The 16,789-nt window shown below is 39.2% G+C and overlaps 1 protein-coding gene and 1 pseudogene across 1 annotated transcript in view; one reads left to right on the forward strand and one right to left on the reverse strand.

Moving 5' to 3' along the window:
* INTS4 (integrator complex subunit 4) overlaps nucleotides 1–16,789 on the forward strand; it is a 108,358-nt gene that overhangs the window by 70,268 nt on the left and 21,301 nt on the right. Inside the window, exons 14-18 of the mRNA XM_061406156.1 lie at nucleotides 2,949–3,082; nucleotides 4,291–4,448; nucleotides 10,866–10,959; nucleotides 13,681–13,761; nucleotides 16,151–16,281. Of these exons, the coding sequence (XP_061262140.1) occupies nucleotides 2,949–3,082; nucleotides 4,291–4,448; nucleotides 10,866–10,959; nucleotides 13,681–13,761; nucleotides 16,151–16,281 (598 nt within the window). The remainder of the gene's footprint in view (nucleotides 1–2,948; nucleotides 3,083–4,290; nucleotides 4,449–10,865; nucleotides 10,960–13,680; nucleotides 13,762–16,150; nucleotides 16,282–16,789) is intronic.
* On the reverse strand, nucleotides 394–1,813 carry LOC133241087 (proteasome activator complex subunit 1-like; annotated as a pseudogene).

The following is a 16,789-nucleotide window of genomic DNA, read 5'->3' on the forward strand; positions in this document are numbered from 1 at the left end:
GTTCCCCATCCTGAAGTTTTCATAGGGCATTTGGACAATTTTTTAAAAGATCTGTGTAATTGATGTGCTAACAAATGCCTGACTCTGTGTTTACCTCTAAGAAAGGTATATCCCTGACCTGACCTCTACAGGTGCAGTACTATGGCTATTTGAAATTCAGCTCATCTGAGATAGACTTGTGGGCTAGGTGTTACTACAAATTATGCAGGACATATTAAAATGCCTGGAAATCTGAAGCCCACTTCACATTAAAAAAAACAAAAAGCTAAACATTTTTGAAAGTATAATGTTAGTATGTTTGTCTTCGAATAATAGATTGCCTCAAATGTAGCTTAAATATTAATTACAGGTTTGTTTATTTTTTTTTCTCTCAATGTAAAAGAAGTCAGGAGGTAAGCAGTCTGCTCCTGATATAGTAGCTCCACATTTCTTCTTCTCCTTCTTTTTTTTTTTTTTTTTCAATTTTTGGCCATTCTAAGAGGCATGTGGGATCTTAGTTCCTGAACTAGGGATTAAACCCATGCCCCCTGCATTGGGAGCTCAGAGTCTTAACCCACTGGACCACCGGGGAAGTCCTATCTTGTATTTTTAATTTCTGATTTTCTCTCTGTTGCAAAATTAATACACATAGAAAAAATTTTAAAGTGGAAAAAAAAAATTTCATGTCTAATAGGCAGAGTCTTACTAGCTAAAGTAATTGTTAATATTTTGGTGTGTTTCCTTCTCCCTTTTTATTTATTTATTTTTTTGGCAATGGTATGACTATATTTATTGTGCCTGGGAAGCAAGGTGAGGAAGCAACCTCAACATGCAGAAGATGGGGAAAGTATGGAGTCCCCTGTAAAAGTCAGGAGGTCTCTGCTGGACCCATCACAGAATGAGGGGAAGCTCTCAATAGATCATTCCCTTCATTTCTTCCCTGGGATTTTGGGCTTTTGGGCTTTCGAAACTCTTCAGGATGATGATGTATAATACAGTATAAGCATTGCGGATCTCCATGACCATCAGCCAGATATCCTGTCTGATGGTACTCTGCCTCTTCCAGCTCCTGCACCAGTTGTCGATAAGACCCACGTGGGGCTGCTTAGCTGCTTTGGTCATGGTATCACTGTACTCAGAGAAGTACTTGGGAGATTTGTGTGTGAAAGCCTTCCAGTTTGGTGTGAAGGGCTGTTATCAGTTCAAATACCTTCTGGACAGCCACTCCAAAATTGTCCCATCCTGAATCTGAAGTATCTGCAGCTGCAACCAGGTGGTGACCAGGTTGAGCTTCTCAATGACATCCTTGATCTCAGGCTGCACATGCTGCAGGAGGACCCCAGTCTTCTCATTGCAGCTCACTGGGCTACATCATGGAGGACCTTTGTCTTCATCTTCCCCTGTCTTCTTTTCATCCTTGTCTTCCTTCTCTTGCTGATTTTTTCCCCTCCTCCTTTTCTTTCTCTTTGATTGGATCAAGACTGGGATGCCTACCAGGGCCTTCAGATTGGCTTCATTGAGAGCTAGCTCCTTTAAAAATGCATCCCCCACAAAAAAAACATCCAACTCAGAAATCTTCTTGGGGAAATAGCTCCAGAGCAGGTTCTCTGTCTTACTACACAGGTCTTCATGGAACACATGCACCTTGGCTTGGGCTTCAGGCAGGACCCCCAGGACCCTGAGCGTGGCCATGGCTGGGGTGGGGGCCTAGCGCTGCATATGGATGGAGAAGTGGGTATGGGAAAGTGAAAGCAGTGGTTACTCCCCACGTGGCCTTCCTGGGTAGTGGGAGTGGAGGTCCTAGAGGAGGCCGGGACAGACCAGAGAGAGGTGGGGAGGCAGCCCCTCTGCAACCAGGTGGTGACCAGGTTGAGCTTAGACCCCTAAAGCCCAAGAGGTGCCTTCCTGCTTCCCCACCTCCCCTTCTCCCTTTTTAAGAGCTTGGGTTTTGCTGTTATTTTTTTTTTAACATTTTATTTCATCAAACAACATTTGATGATAGATAGCTGCTATCATATCCCCTATACATTTTGGAGCCTAATTTTTTCAGTTATAATAAAATGCTTCTGATACAATATTAAACTAATAAATATAATTTTTAATGATTGTGTAATACTTCATCAAGTAGATTAAACAGAAGTTGTATAATTGTTCTTCTGGTTTGGGACATTTAGGTTGTTTCTGATTATTTGCTATTATTTAAATGATTGTCTATTTGATTTTGAGATGAGGAATTACTCAGCATTCATAAGATTCTTAGGGTGGTGGTTTAGTTGCTAATTTGTGTCCACCATGGACTGTAGCCCACCAGGCTCCTCTGTCCATGGGATTTCCCAGGCAAGAATACTGGAATGAGTTGCCATTTCTTTCTACAGGGGATCTTCCTGACCCAGGGCTCGAACTCGAGTCTCTTGTACTCAGGTGGGTCTCCTGCATTGCAGGCAGATTTTTTACCGACTGAGCCACCAAGGAAGCCTATAATCTTGTATCAAGTTATTATTCAAAGAGGTTGTGCCAGTATATACTTTAGTAGGCATTGTACCAAAGTTTCTATTTGTTAGTATTCTCATCAACAGACATAATTTAAAACAACCTTTCTTGGAGAAGGAAATGGCAACCCACTCCAGTATTCTTGCCTGGAAAAGTCCATGGACAGGGGAGGCTGGCGGGCTGCAGTCCATGGGGTTACACGACTGAGCATGTGTGCATGAGGGTGCAGGGAGATGGGTTGGTAGCAATAAACTGGTAGAACTAAAAATAAATAAATAGAACAACCTTTCTTTGGTAATTGGAGGGGTAATTGGGGAAATTTGGTGTGAGGTTTATATAGCTCTTCGAATCTGCATTTGTTTGTTAGAAAAATTGTAGTCATTTAGCAGGAATCTGAGGGCTTAGAAGTACAGGCACAAAATTCTGGCCAGGCTCAACCTTTAATACCTCCAAGTTTCCTTAACGCACCTGTTTTTCAGACATTGCAGTTTTGGTTCTTATTTTCAATGCTGCTAAAACGTGTCCAACGATGCCTGCATTGTTCTCAGATCACACCTTCAGGCACTATGCCTACCTTCGAGACAGTCTTTCTCATCTTGTTCCTGCCTTGAGAGTATGTTGAAAACATCTTTTGTCCGTGTTTTTGCTTGTTTGATTTTTAGTCCTTTGTGGTAAATAGCAGAAAGCAGACTGTATATTTTCTGAAAATACATTCATGAATTCTCTGTAACTCTTATTTTGTACTCCTGCTTCTGAATCCTTTACCTTTTAAGAACATTCATTTTTTGAATGTACCTGGGTTATTGACTATGTTATATTAGGCAAGAAGAAGCCTGGAATATTTCTTATTTTATTTATTTATTTTTAAATTTTTTGGCCACGTCATACAGTATGTGGGATCTTAGACCCCTGACCAGAGATGGAACCCACACCCCCTGCTTGGGAAGCATGGAATCTTAACCACTGAACTGCCAGGGAAGTTTCTGAAACAGCATATTTTAAATCAAGGATTAGATCCTGTTACATTTTAATAATTATATATAGATATGATTCTCAATAAGTTTATTTTTTAATAATAAAATGTTATTTTAAAAACTTAAGAGATATAGAAAGAAAACATTTTTGATGAATCATACTGATAATATACTGATCACCATACTGATGATAATAGCAAACACTGAATGCTTTGTGCGGGCACTTTGTTAAGCTCTTTATTTGAATTTACTCATCCCTACTTAAATAACTCTAAATGACTTAATTTAGAATAATATATGTACATAGTTAGAAAATTTAAACTAAAAACTATAAACTTCTCATCCCTTTCTTGAAAGGTAACCACTTTTAGCAGTAAGAACAAGAATTATAATTCTTAATTATCATAATATAAAACATTTTGATAGCATGCTATAAAATTTTTTTAATACAAAAATTTACTTGGGAATAAATCATCAGTCTTTTATGAAGTGAATAATCAATAAAGGTTAAAAATAAATGTGGCATTAATTTTTAGTCTCCTTTCTGTGGTTAGCCCATTTATTTCAGTTAACGATAGAAAATAACATTATACCATTCTCTTTTCTTTTTCTCCTTGCAGCTTATAGCTTGCAGCTTGCAGCTTGTGGCATGGCTGCATGTTCATTTTTTCTCTCTTTCCCTTTCTCCCACTTAAGCTGAGGAAGGAGAAAAAGATTATTTACAGAGTTACCTAGCTCTTTTTTCCTTTTCTTTGTTTGACTCACATTTTTTCCCCTGGTTTCTTTGTTTTACCAAAAGTCGAGCCACAGAGTTTGATGGTGCTGTAACCCCACTGTGTTTGCTTAGTTACCAGGTAGAAAGCTAGTGTCATCAGGTCTTTCTCCCAATATCACACCTCATGAGGATCCTTCCCATCAGTTCCTGCAGCAGAGCCTTGAAAGGGTATACAGTCTTCAGCACCTTGACCCTCAGGGAACCCAGGAGCTGCTAGAGTTTACCATCAGGTGAGGTGACTGATCATCCTTTTCCTTTGACCGAGTTAATGTCGTTATGCTTGGCTTGACCCTTATGATTTCTAATGTTGGTTATAGGTTGATTTTTCTGACTCTGTTGACATGATTTTATGATGTTTTTATTTTGAATTAGATTATGGTTTAAGCATATTACAAAGAAAAGGTTTGTGTTCATGACTAGATTGATGATTAGTACTAAACTAGAAATGGTTAGCAAAGAAGCTGTTTTCAGCTTTTCTTTTATATATATATATATATATATATATATATATATATATATATATATATTAGTTTGGGTAACAGAAAATGCAACTAATAGTGGTTTAAACAAGAGGAAAAGTTAATTCTTTCTCACAGGCAGACAGCTGAGGTGGCTGATAACCTAGACTCATTCTTTCTTGTTTCTCCATCTTCGGCATCAAGTGGCCTTTGCCTGAAGATCCAAACTTTTAACTGTCTCCTTTATAATCCAACCTCGAGAAAATAGGAAAGAGTAGAAGGGCATCATTTCTACAAGCACCCCCTTTAAAGACATTTCCCACAAAGTTGCATATTCTAATGTTCCTTGTGTCTCATTGAGTGGAACTTAAGTCACATAGCTATATCTAGCTGTGAGGGGCTAGGCAAGGTAGTTTTTGTTTCAAGTGACCAGTGCTTAGTTAGCGCATGGTGACTCTGTTACTGAGGAAGAAGGGAAGGATATTGATAACAATCAGCAGACTGTCAGGCTCTGTTGGAATGTCCTGAATGATCTGAAAAGAAATGAATCCCGTTTGCCTTTAGCAAAGGCAGTATCTGTCTGCCTCTGTAAATAGGGTTTGGTTGAGACACAGCATTTAGCAGCTGCTTTCCTGCTGCAGTGGTCCAGCTGAGTAGTTACCATGGAGACACTATGGATGGCAAAGCCTAAAGTATTTACTATCTGATCCTTTATGGAAAAAGTTTGCTGACCCTGAAGTGCTGCCTCAATCACATTTTCTTTCTCATCTGCTCCCTCATTAAGGTGATTAAATTTAGAGGCTGCTACTGAAGTTGTTGGCACTGAGCCTAGGAAAATAAGCTCTACTTCCGACTCAACCGCACCTAAATAAACATTTAAGTTTTATCCTTGACACTTTACTAACCAGTTGGCATTAAGAAAGTACAGAATGAAACCAAAAAAAAAAAAAAAGAAAGTACAGAATGCATGAAAGTTAGCTAGTTTGGTCATTAGCTGCAATGCTGGCTTTTTTTTTTTTTAAGCTAATGAAACTTTATTAAACAATATTTGGAAAAAACCAAAGGGGAAAAAAAGATAAATCTCCAAATCACCCATATACAACAGAAACACAAAGATGCTATACACTATTCCTTTCATATCCACCCTGGCCCTCCACTAGGTAGACCACTGGTGTTTGACTTCAGTAAACACCTTGGTTGAGTCACCGTCATGATCTCGGTTTTATGAAGTGATAGTGCTGCTGGGCTTTGGGCTGGTCAGATGACCGTTCTACTGCTGTGGTCCGTCCTGAGCACTGTTTCTCATTAAGTGCATTCTTGAGAAAGGTGGCCAGGATGGTGAAAAATTTGGAAAGGAAAGCAGGTGGTACAGTAGTTAACTGATCACCTACTATGTTTTACAAACATTATTGCAGTTAGATGTTGTGAACCATTTCACAAAGAAGTAGAAATTTGAGGAAATGAAGCAGTTTGTTAGGAAGTAGAACTGAGATTTAAATCTAGCTTTGTTTGACTCTCAAACTGATGCCGTCTGATATGCAGCAGTGAAAGGGATTCTTATATCTGTGAAGAATAGATCAAATGGCCCCTGGGGTTCTGCAGAATTTACATTTTCTATAGTTGTTGAAAAGTGAACTTAGTCCAGATTTCATACAGAAGTTTCTCTGATTAAGACTGTGGCCATTTACTTGTTAGTACTAGTATCAAACAAACAAAATTCACTGTCATACACATTGTCCTTCATTGTAATCTAAGCAGGCATGTCACCCAACTAAGATTTCACCTCACTGCTATAGTTCAGTGATGGTCCTGGGGGATGAATTTTTGGTTTGTTTTTAGAACTTGACATAACTACTTAGTGTTCACTACTGTATTTTGGGTGCTTTATAGGAGCTGAGTAAGTATTTGTTGAAAACTTTAGTTATGATGGCTTAACCAGGAAGGAAAACTTCTAAGATTTTTATAGATGGCATTTTCTTCTGCTTATACCTCATCTTCAGTCTCATGGATTTGATCCTTTGTAAGGCTCTGCTATCCTTGATTATAACAAGAACTATTTTCTATTAAGTGTCCACTATGTATGCACCCTTCTAAGTGTATTATGTACATTGTTTCATTGAATTTGAAAACAATCATATGAGAATTATCCAACTTTTACAATGAGTGAGGGAGCCTGGGTTCATTAATTAGTTATATGGTTTTTCAGCACCCATCGTATGTCAAGCATTGTGCTGGGAAAAAGGGACACAGTCATAACAAGACACAGTCCCTGTTACAGGGGATCTTACAGCCTGGTTGGGTAAATAAGGCAAGCAATATTGTGCTTCCCACACGATACAGTAAGTACAGGGTTTTCTAAAAGATGGAAGCGGGGTTTAACCCTTCCATTCATGGCTTAAGCAGTGACCAGAAGAATGAATATAAATTTGTCAAGTGAGGAAGGGAGGAAACTGTCAAAGGCAAGGAACAGCAAAGGCCTAGACTAGAGCCTAGGTTGTTAGAGTCCTTCTGTCAACACACTGCTCTGTTTCTGGATAAACAGTGTATGATATGAAAGATCTAGTACAGTGAGGTTTAAAATCTAAGACTTGTTTCAAATCAAACAGGAAAGGTAAAAAATACCTGGAGTAAAATGAAAATGAAAACCTGACAATCTAGAACCTATGGATGTAGCAAAAACAGTCCTTAGAGGGAAGTTTACAGTGATACAGTCTTAACTCAAGAACCAAGAAAAATCTCAGATGACCCAAGTTTACACCTAAAGCAACGATAGAAAGAAGGACAAACAAAACCCAAAGTTAGTAGGAGAGAAGTCATAAAATCACAGCAGAAATAAATAAGAGACTAAAAGAACAATAGAAAAGGCTGATGGAATTAAAAGCTGGTTCTTTTTTTTATTATTTTATTTTCGGTTGCATTGGGTCTGCATTGCTACACGCAGACTTTCCCTACTTGCAGAGAGCAAGGGCTTCTCTAGTTGCAGTGCCTAGGATTCTCATTGCAGTGGCTTTTCTGGTTGTGGAGCCTGGGCTCTGGGTACAGGGGTTTCAGTGGTTGTGGCCCTGGGCTGAGTTGCTCGGCAGCATGTGGAATCTTCCTGGACCAGGGATTGAACCCATCTGGGTCCCCTGCATTGACAGGCAGACTCTGACCAACTGTACCACCAGTGAAATTCCTAAAAGCTTTTTATTTTATCCCTTTGATAAAATAAACAAAATCGATAAATCTTTAGCCAGATTCATCAAGAAAAATGGGCTGGGGGAGGGGGCGAAACTCCACAGCAGCTTGTGTCAAGCAAGTCTGTCAGTGTCATTTTTCTAGCATTATTTGCTCATTTTGTATCTCTTCACATTCTGGTAATTCTCACAATATTTAAGACTTTTTCATTATTATCATATTTGTTATGGTCATTTGTGATCAGTGATCTTTAATGTAACTATTGCAAAAAGATTATAGCTTGCTGAAGTCTCTGATGATGGTTAGCATTTTTTAACAAAAATTGTTTTTAAATTAAGGTACTTCTACTGTTTTCTTAGACACAGTGCTGTTGTTCACTTAGTAACCTCCGGTGTAGTATAAACATAACTTTTATGTGTATGGGGAAAGAGTTTGCATGCCTAACTTTATTGTGATGTTTGCTTTATTTGTGGTGGTTTGGAACTGAACCCAGGATTTTCTGATGTATGCCTGTAATTGCAGTTCACGTTGTAAGGATTAAATGCGCTCAAGTAAGGAAACACCCGTCACACCTAGTACAGTACACATAGACGGTGCTTTTTGTACCTTTTTCATTAATGAGTCCGTAGTCTCCTAATGAATGTCTGAACTGAGGCTTCCTAAGGATTGTGGGCATAAAAAGATATAGGGAGGAAACACTGGGACACAGAATGTTTTGAGCAGGGCTAGAAATTTTCTATTTTTGTTTGTATAATAGTTCAGATTTCCTGTAGCTAGTTGGGTTGCATCTTATTTTGTGCAACTCAGAATAATCATTACAGTTCAAGGATGGTAGAATGACTTAACACTTGGGAACGGTCAGCTAATGTATAGTCAGCTGGTCAGTGTTCTCTGTAATGTAAGAGAAGGCAGAATCTGTCTGTAGATGATATGGTTCCAAAGTAGAATGATTCAGAGCCATCTTTTGCAAGATAGATGTTAGTGGTGCAAAAAGGGAGAGACCAGCTGGCCACCAAAATAGCATTTTACAGGTGTGGTTTGCTAGTACAGGGTCTTGCCATTCATTGTGATAGATTTCCACACATGAACAGGCTCTCCAGGATCAGCTCAAACCACCAAAACTCAGAGACAATAGTGTAAGCCACAGACCCCAATTTATTCAGTCACTTTGGAAATAATTCTCTCTTCACCCCTTTCCGGGGCATCTCCTTTTTGGTACCAAGGAGGCAGCACTAGCTATCAGAAAGTTGCCCAAGATAAGAGGGAGAGACTTAGTCCAGTGGACAGTTTTGTATAGGCTGCTCTGAAACCTGATATATTATGGCAGCTCTGAAAGAGTTAACTTCTCTCATTAGCCAAATCTTTAGGTTTCCCACAGTTACGATTACTATATGAAATCTTGATATGGACCTTAAGAAAACAGGCAGCTTTCTATGAATTTTCTTGAGATGGATTGTTAGTTCTAAGTATGATATGGTTAAGTAGTTCATTTATATCATTAAGGACCCAGTTTCTCTCTGCCTCTTTGGATTTTTCTTGTCCTCAACATTTGCTTTATCCCAGGGCTTTTTTCTTTTAGAGTTGCAGTATGGCTGCCATTGGTAATCAGGACTATAAAACATTCTTGTTCAGTTTAATGAGAGAAAGAGGGAGCATGAGTGATTCGGAGACCACCATCAAACGTGCTTCACGTTTCAAATAAGAGTCCTTCCAGGGAATTTCCTGGGGGATCCCAGTGGTTAGGGCTCCATTCTTCCACTGCGGGAGGCACAGGTTTGATCCCTGGTCAGGAACTAAGATTGCTGCATGCCACACATCACAGCCAGAAAAAAAATAATAAATCCTTTCCTTCCAAGTAGGACTGATAAGGTCACATAACCAGGGAGATGACATGTACCAATTGGTTTAATCCGGTTGTACTCTACCTAGAACTAGGTTTGGGGACATCTCTTGAACAAAATCAGGGTTCACTTAGTAGGAAGTAGGAAGGGTTCACATTATTAGGAAGAAGTAGAGCATAAATTCGGAAAAGGCAATAGCAACCCACTCCAGTACTCTTGCCTGGAAAATCCCATGGACTGAGAAGCCTGGTAGGCTGCCGTCCATGGGGTTGCTAAGAGTTGGACACAACTGAGCGACTTCTCTTTCACTTTTCACTTTCGTGCATTGGAGGAGGAAATGGCAACCCACTCCAGTGTTCTTGCCTGGAGAATCCCAGGGATGGGGGAGCCTGGTGGGCTGCCGTCTATGGGGTCGCACAGAGTCGGACACGACTGAAGCGACTTAGCAGCAGCAGCAGAGCATAAATTAGGTAGGCAGCCAATAGAGCCCACTACAATACTTAAAAAATTTTTTTTCTGATGATATAAAACATACTTGTCCATTGTATAAAACATTTGGAAAATAAAGCATAGTTGGGAGAAGGCAATAAAAACACCCTAATTCCTCTATCCAGAAAACAGTTTGCTGTCTTTTTCGTGTGTGTGTGTGTGTGTGTGTGTGTGTGTATAGTTTTTATATAATTGAGATCATATACCTTATTACCATATTATAGTTTAACGCTTGTAGAATATTCCATTGACTGGATGTACAGTAATTTATTTAATAATTCCTCTACCATTAACTATTTAAATAATTACTGTGTTTTACTGTAATAGTCCATACAACAGTGAATATTGTGGGGCATAAAACATTTCATTTGTTTTGAATATTTCCCTGCTATCTCTCAGGATAATATTTCCCTGCTATCTCTCAGGATAAAACTACTTATCAAATTATTTGATTATATGTGTGCCTTTTGGTTTTACTTTCCAGAAGAATTATATCAACTTAAACTGCTATCAAAATGTAAGTGAACCAGTTTCATTATAACCACTTCAGCACTGGGTTCTGTCATTTAAATTTTTTTTTAATCAATTTACTAGGTATAAAATGGTAAATGCTTTTGACATGATCTTTAATTGTTGTCATTATCCTTATTCTCTGTTTGACTTGGGGTTTTATTTATGGCAGGGATCTGCAAAGGCTTGGAGAACTTCAGTCTGAATTGGCGGGAGTAGCTGACTTCTCTGCTACCTATCTTAGGTGTCAACTTCTTCTCATTAAGGTTAGTTTGAATCCATTTTGTTCTTGAATATGATGCTAAGAATGTGCTTTAATGGATTCAGCAGTGTTTGAGGCCTTAAGTAGAAAAATATATGGTCTTATGCAACTGCTTAGCAATGGGGAAATTATGTACTCTGAAGTATAATTATATTTGTCTGTAATTAAAGAATTGTTAACTTATATAGGAATTTTAATTTTTTAATTTGGGAGAATTCTTTCATTATATAATTGGAGCAGATTGGATAATCAGTTGCATTAGAATCCCAAGGATTTTAACTGTTTTTAAATAATTTGATTAGCAAAGATCTTATATAAACATATATATATATTTGTAATGCTAATTTCATTTTGTCAAAGTCAAATTAGTCAAAGGTTGATTTCATTGCTCTTAAAAGGGCCAACTTGCTGGCATTTCATAGTAGGTAGTTAGATTACATGTATATATATGTATGTGTGTGTGTAGCAAGTTAGTACCAAAAGGCTGTTTCAGTTTACTGAGTTGAAAACCAATTAAACTAGCTCAATAGCTGTCAGCTTCTGCAGCAGAGTTCTGCTGTTAATTCAAACGTCTGATTTTGGAGAGCCCTCTCACTTGATAAAACTTTACCTTGGCTTTAGTTCTAAGTGTTGTTAGTCTTCAAAGCTGTTAGTGATATTTGACCAAAGTCAGAATAAATGAAGGAGTCAGAAATTATTAGCCACTGTAAGATATGTGATTTTAGGGTGATTAGGTGTATGTATACATGTGAAAATGGATGTGTACACTAAAGTAGGTTGGGATTTAAACAGTCCTAAATTGGCTAGATAGATTCACTCAAATATATATACCTTTGTAACCACTAACACAGTTAAGATGTAGAACATTTCCATTATCCCCAAAAGTTCCTTTATGTCCCTTTGCACAGTTATTTGGCTTTTCCAAGTTTCTATAGAAAGTGAAAGTGAAGTCGCTCAGTTGTGTCCAACTCCTAGCGACCCCATGGACTGCAGCCTACCAGGCTCCTCCGTCCATGGGATTTTCCAGGCAAGAGTGCTGGAGTGGATTGCCATTTTCTTCTCCAGGGGATATTCCCGACCCAGGAATCAAACCCAGGTCTCCTGCACTGCAGGCAGACAGTTTACCATCGGAGCCACCAGGGAAGCATAAGTTTCTATAAAACAAGGCTAATAATTACTCTACCCAGGTAAGAATTGGTAGCAAGCAGCATGTGAAAACCCTTGGTCTATTGTCTGGTACATAGTGAGTGCCATGTCAACACTGGTCTTCTTCCTTCTTCCTTGGCTTGCTATCTTCTGCATTGGAATACCAAAAGGCCTTCGAAAAGAATCTACTTTTCTTTAGTAGTAAAAGAGAAGAGATTACTTCAAAATGTGATATAATGTTATATACCCAAATGCTTCCCAGGTGTCGCTAGTGGTAAAGAACCCACCTGCCAATGCTGGAGTCCTAAGAGGCACAGGTTCGATCCCTAGGTCAGGAAGATCCCCTGGAGGAGGAAATGGCAACCCACTTCAGTATTCTTGCCTGGAAAATTCCATGGAAAGAGAAGCCTGGTGGGCTACAGTCCATAGGATTTCAAAGAGTCAAACATGACTGAGGTGACTTTGCGCACACACACCCTAAAAAGCATACAAAATTACTCTGATTTCTACAACTACAACTATATAAAAAACATGTATATGAGAAATTATTGGAAGCAAATATTCGAAAACAGTAACTCTGTGAGTGGTAGTGTGATTTAGTAGTATAATTTAAAAATTTCTGTGTTAATACTCCAGACTTGCCGCTGTCTGATAGTCACTAGGTACATGTAACTGTTGAGCACTTTAAATGTTCATATTGAGATGTGCTGTAAGTGTAAATACACACTGGATTTCTTAGACTTAGTATGAAAAAATGTGAACTATCTCGTTAATAATTTTTAAACTATTGATTGCATAGTGTATATACTGGGTTAAATAAATTGTATTGATAAATTAATTTCACCTGTCTCTTTTTACATTTTTTGGTTATTGTTATTTTTCTGTCTTTTTTTTTAAATTTCAAAGATGTAACTACTAGAAAATGTAAAATCACATCCATGGCTTATGTTATATTTCTATTGGACAGTGTAAGTCTAGGTTTTCTGAACTGTCATTATGTCTATAATTAAGAAGGACTGTGAAAATAAGAGACTATAGCAGAGGTTTAGATGAGATGCCATATGGATGGATAGGAGAGGAGAGAGATGAAAGGTAAAATTCGTGGCTATAAGTGATAGTTTTGAATATGGAGAGTTAGCGAGGAATCTAGGAAATCTTGATTTTTTATTTGAGTATGTTGGTCAGGTGATAGGGGTATTCACAGATAGTGAGCATAGAGCAAAGAAAAAGGAATCAAGTCAAGGAAGAAGGGTCTGGGCTGTCAGGGTAGTCCATGGGCTTTGAGATCAGGAGGTCCCAGACCTCAGAAGCCTAGCTTGCCTGGACATTGTGATAAGGCCTTCATGTCTCCTGCACTTTGCTTGCAAAGCTATGGTCTGGGGCATGGGGTCTTTGGGCCACGAATTGAATGGGGGAGGATTGCATTTGGCCCAAATCATTGGTCTCTACTTTGGCTTAAAAGAGTAAGACTGAGAGGGGGTCTTGATCACAGTAAATTTTCAAAGTAAAATGAACTCTAAAGTCTCAAATGATATGCAGTCTTTATGACCTCTGGTTCTATCCTCTGCTGACTTGTTAGGCCCTGCAGGAAAAGCTGTGGAATGTGGCCGCCCCTTTATATTTGAAGCAGAGTGATTTGGCCTCAGCAGCAGCAAAACAGGTAAGCTTATTGAGACCTTCTCCTCAGATAGGTATTTGTCCAGAAATTGTGTTCTCTAAGTTAGTTAGAGTCAGAGGACTTCACAAGGCTCTGCTGTGGCTCCCCACTTCCAGCCTGTGACAGAAGATAGTGATACGAGGAGCAGCATAATTAGGGGACACAGCACCGGCTTTCGAGTCAGGGGGCTTTGGTTCTGTTCCCATGTCTGCCTCTAATTTGCTAAGTGATAAAGAGCAAGTTACTTAATCTCTCTGATTTCTAAGATTTCTTTTGTGTTCTAAAATATTAATTTGTATTTCAGAAATGGGGACTTCTCTGTTGGCTCAGTGGTAAAGAATCTGTCTGCCAATGAAGGCGATGTGGGTTTGATCCCTGGGTAGGGAAGATCCCCTGGAGAAGGAAATGGCAACCTACTCCAGTATTCTTGCGTGGGCAATCACATGGACAGAGGAGCTTGGTGGGCTATAGGAGCCTGGTAATCCATGCGATTACAAAAGAGTTGGACACAATTTGGTGACTAAACAACAACAAATTTCAGATATGCTAAAATTGAATAATAATATCATGAGTCTTTCATCTGAAAATGTAGCTGAACTCATTTCGAGGTTGTTTATAATTTCAACCTGTACCATCTCTCTCATTTCTTTAACCATCTCTTGAATATTTAAAGGTCCTTATGTTTCTCCTCAGTTCATTAAGTAGAATTTAATTTTACTTGCCTTAAGTGTCTTTCTTCCTAGTTTTGAGCAATTTCCCTTCATTTTTGGGTAATGGCATTTGCTCTTCTGGGTCATGCCTTCCTAACAGTAAGTTTGTATATGACTAACTATGACCCAATTGGAAGATAATGATGGTGACTATGACTGTTACATTATAGTTCACTAAATGATTTCAAGTCTGTTTTACTTAATCCTCCTAATAATCTCATTCGGTGGAACTTCCCTGGCAGTCCAATGGTTAGGACTCTGTGCTTTCACTAAAGGGGGCACAGGTTCAGTCCCTGGTCAGAGAACTAAGATCCTGAAAGCTTCATGGCGTGCGTGTGCACACACACACACACACCCCATTAGGTAGGAATAAGTATTGAGTCCACACACACACACACACACACACACACCCCGTTAGGTAGGAGTAAGTATTGAGTCCATTTTACAGATGAAACAGCACTCAGCAAGGTTATAGTCAGAGAGCTATAGGTAGTAAATCAGAGACTTGACCTCAGATCCTCTGATACCCAGAGTCTGTTTTCTTTCCACTATTCTGCTTGATCTCTAATCTAGTCCCCCTCTCAGACCTACCATGTGGCTTGTAGGGGAGTAGAACTTAATGACTGCAGACTGGAGATGGGCCATGTTGGGAGGGATGGGACCAGGAAGCAGTAATCTGGAAGAGAGAAAGGAATTACCATTTCCATGCGACAGTTGGGCTCCCTGGTGGCTCAGATGTAGAGTCTGCCTGCAAGATGGGAAACCTAGGTTCGATTCTTGGATCAAGAAGATCCCCTGGAGAAGGAAATGGCAACCCACTCCAGTATTCTTACCTGGAGAATCGGGTGGATGGAGGAGGCTGGCGGGCTGCAGTCCATGGGTCACAAAGAGTCAGACACGACTGAGTGACTAGTACTGCGCTTTCATGTGATAGTTACTGTGTTAAGCACCTTCCACGCCCCATTTAATCCTTTAAATTTTACTATGTTGGTGCTGTTTCTTCTGCGTTTATAGTTAGGGAAACTGAGGCACTGTGTTATTAGGAAATATACCTTACTGTCAGTTGTAGGAGAACCTGGAGTCATTTTTCCGACTCAGTGCCTTCAAAAACCACAGAAGGGAAAGAGAAACATCATTAGAGGGAGTCGCTGCCTTGGATAGAATAGAATAAGAGCTTAAGATGCACTGGGCTTGAGCTGAGGTCACAGATACTGTTTTCTGCACTGATTCCCTCCGTAAAATCCCTCTGACAGACCCAGCTCATGGAGCAGACTAGATGACTAACAGCTGGGTAATGGTTTCTGATACTAAACTCTTGAGGGCCTTTCTTGAAGATTACGTTTCTATATATATCCATTTGCTGCCACGTGAAGTGAATTTGCTTTAGAGTTACAAGCAGTGCTTTACAGTTTTATCTAAGTGTGTAAACTTTCATATCTTTATGTCATCAACTGAATAATATTACCAGATGACTTTGTTATTTTAATTGACAAAGTAATTCTCTTTTCACAAGACTTAAAAATTTCTGTTAACATGAATATTAATTTCTCTGAAATTATATAAATTTCCATAAACATAGGCACTTAAAAATCTCAGATCAGAATTAAAGCTTAGGCCTTAAAAAAAAAACTCTGGTCAGGTCTGGTTTCACTCAGAATTCTGTGCTGCTGTTTTCCTTATAGATCATGGAAGAAACCTACAAAATGGAGTTCATGTATAGTGGCGTGGAGAATAAGCAGGTGGTGATTATCCATCACATGAGGCTGCAGGCCAAAGCCCTGCAACTTATAGTAACAGCACGGACTGCTCGAGGGTAAGATGTGTGGTTGGCAAAAAAAGGGTCGCCCAGTCCTTTTAAGGACACCTAAAAATACATTCAGAAATCTCACCAAGGTTAATGATGCATGAAATTATATTTAGGAAAGATTACCTATGGGATGGGCTTCCCTGGTGGCTCAGACAGTAAAGATTCCATCTGCAATGCAGGAGACCTGGGTTCGATCCCTGGGTCGAGAAGATCCTCTGGAGAAGAAAATGGCAACCCACTCCAGTATTCCTGCCTGGGAAATCTCACGGACAGAGGAATCTGGTAGACTACAGTCCATAGGGTCACAAAGAGTTAGGCACGACTGGAGACTAACACTTGCAGTGTTACTTTTCACCTAAGGGATATTGCAAGCTCTTTATTTCTTGAGATATTCCAAATTCCATTCTTATATCATATTAGATCCCTGGCAAAACCCCTCAGTGGCTCTCCATTTCCTACAGCAGAATATAGGATTTCATCTGGCAACAAAGTGTACTATATGATCCCTGATAGA

The sequence above is a fragment of the Bos javanicus genome, chromosome 29, assembly GCF_032452875.1.
Source record: "Bos javanicus breed banteng chromosome 29, ARS-OSU_banteng_1.0, whole genome shotgun sequence".
Classification (NCBI taxonomy): domain Eukaryota; kingdom Metazoa; phylum Chordata; class Mammalia; order Artiodactyla; family Bovidae; genus Bos; species Bos javanicus.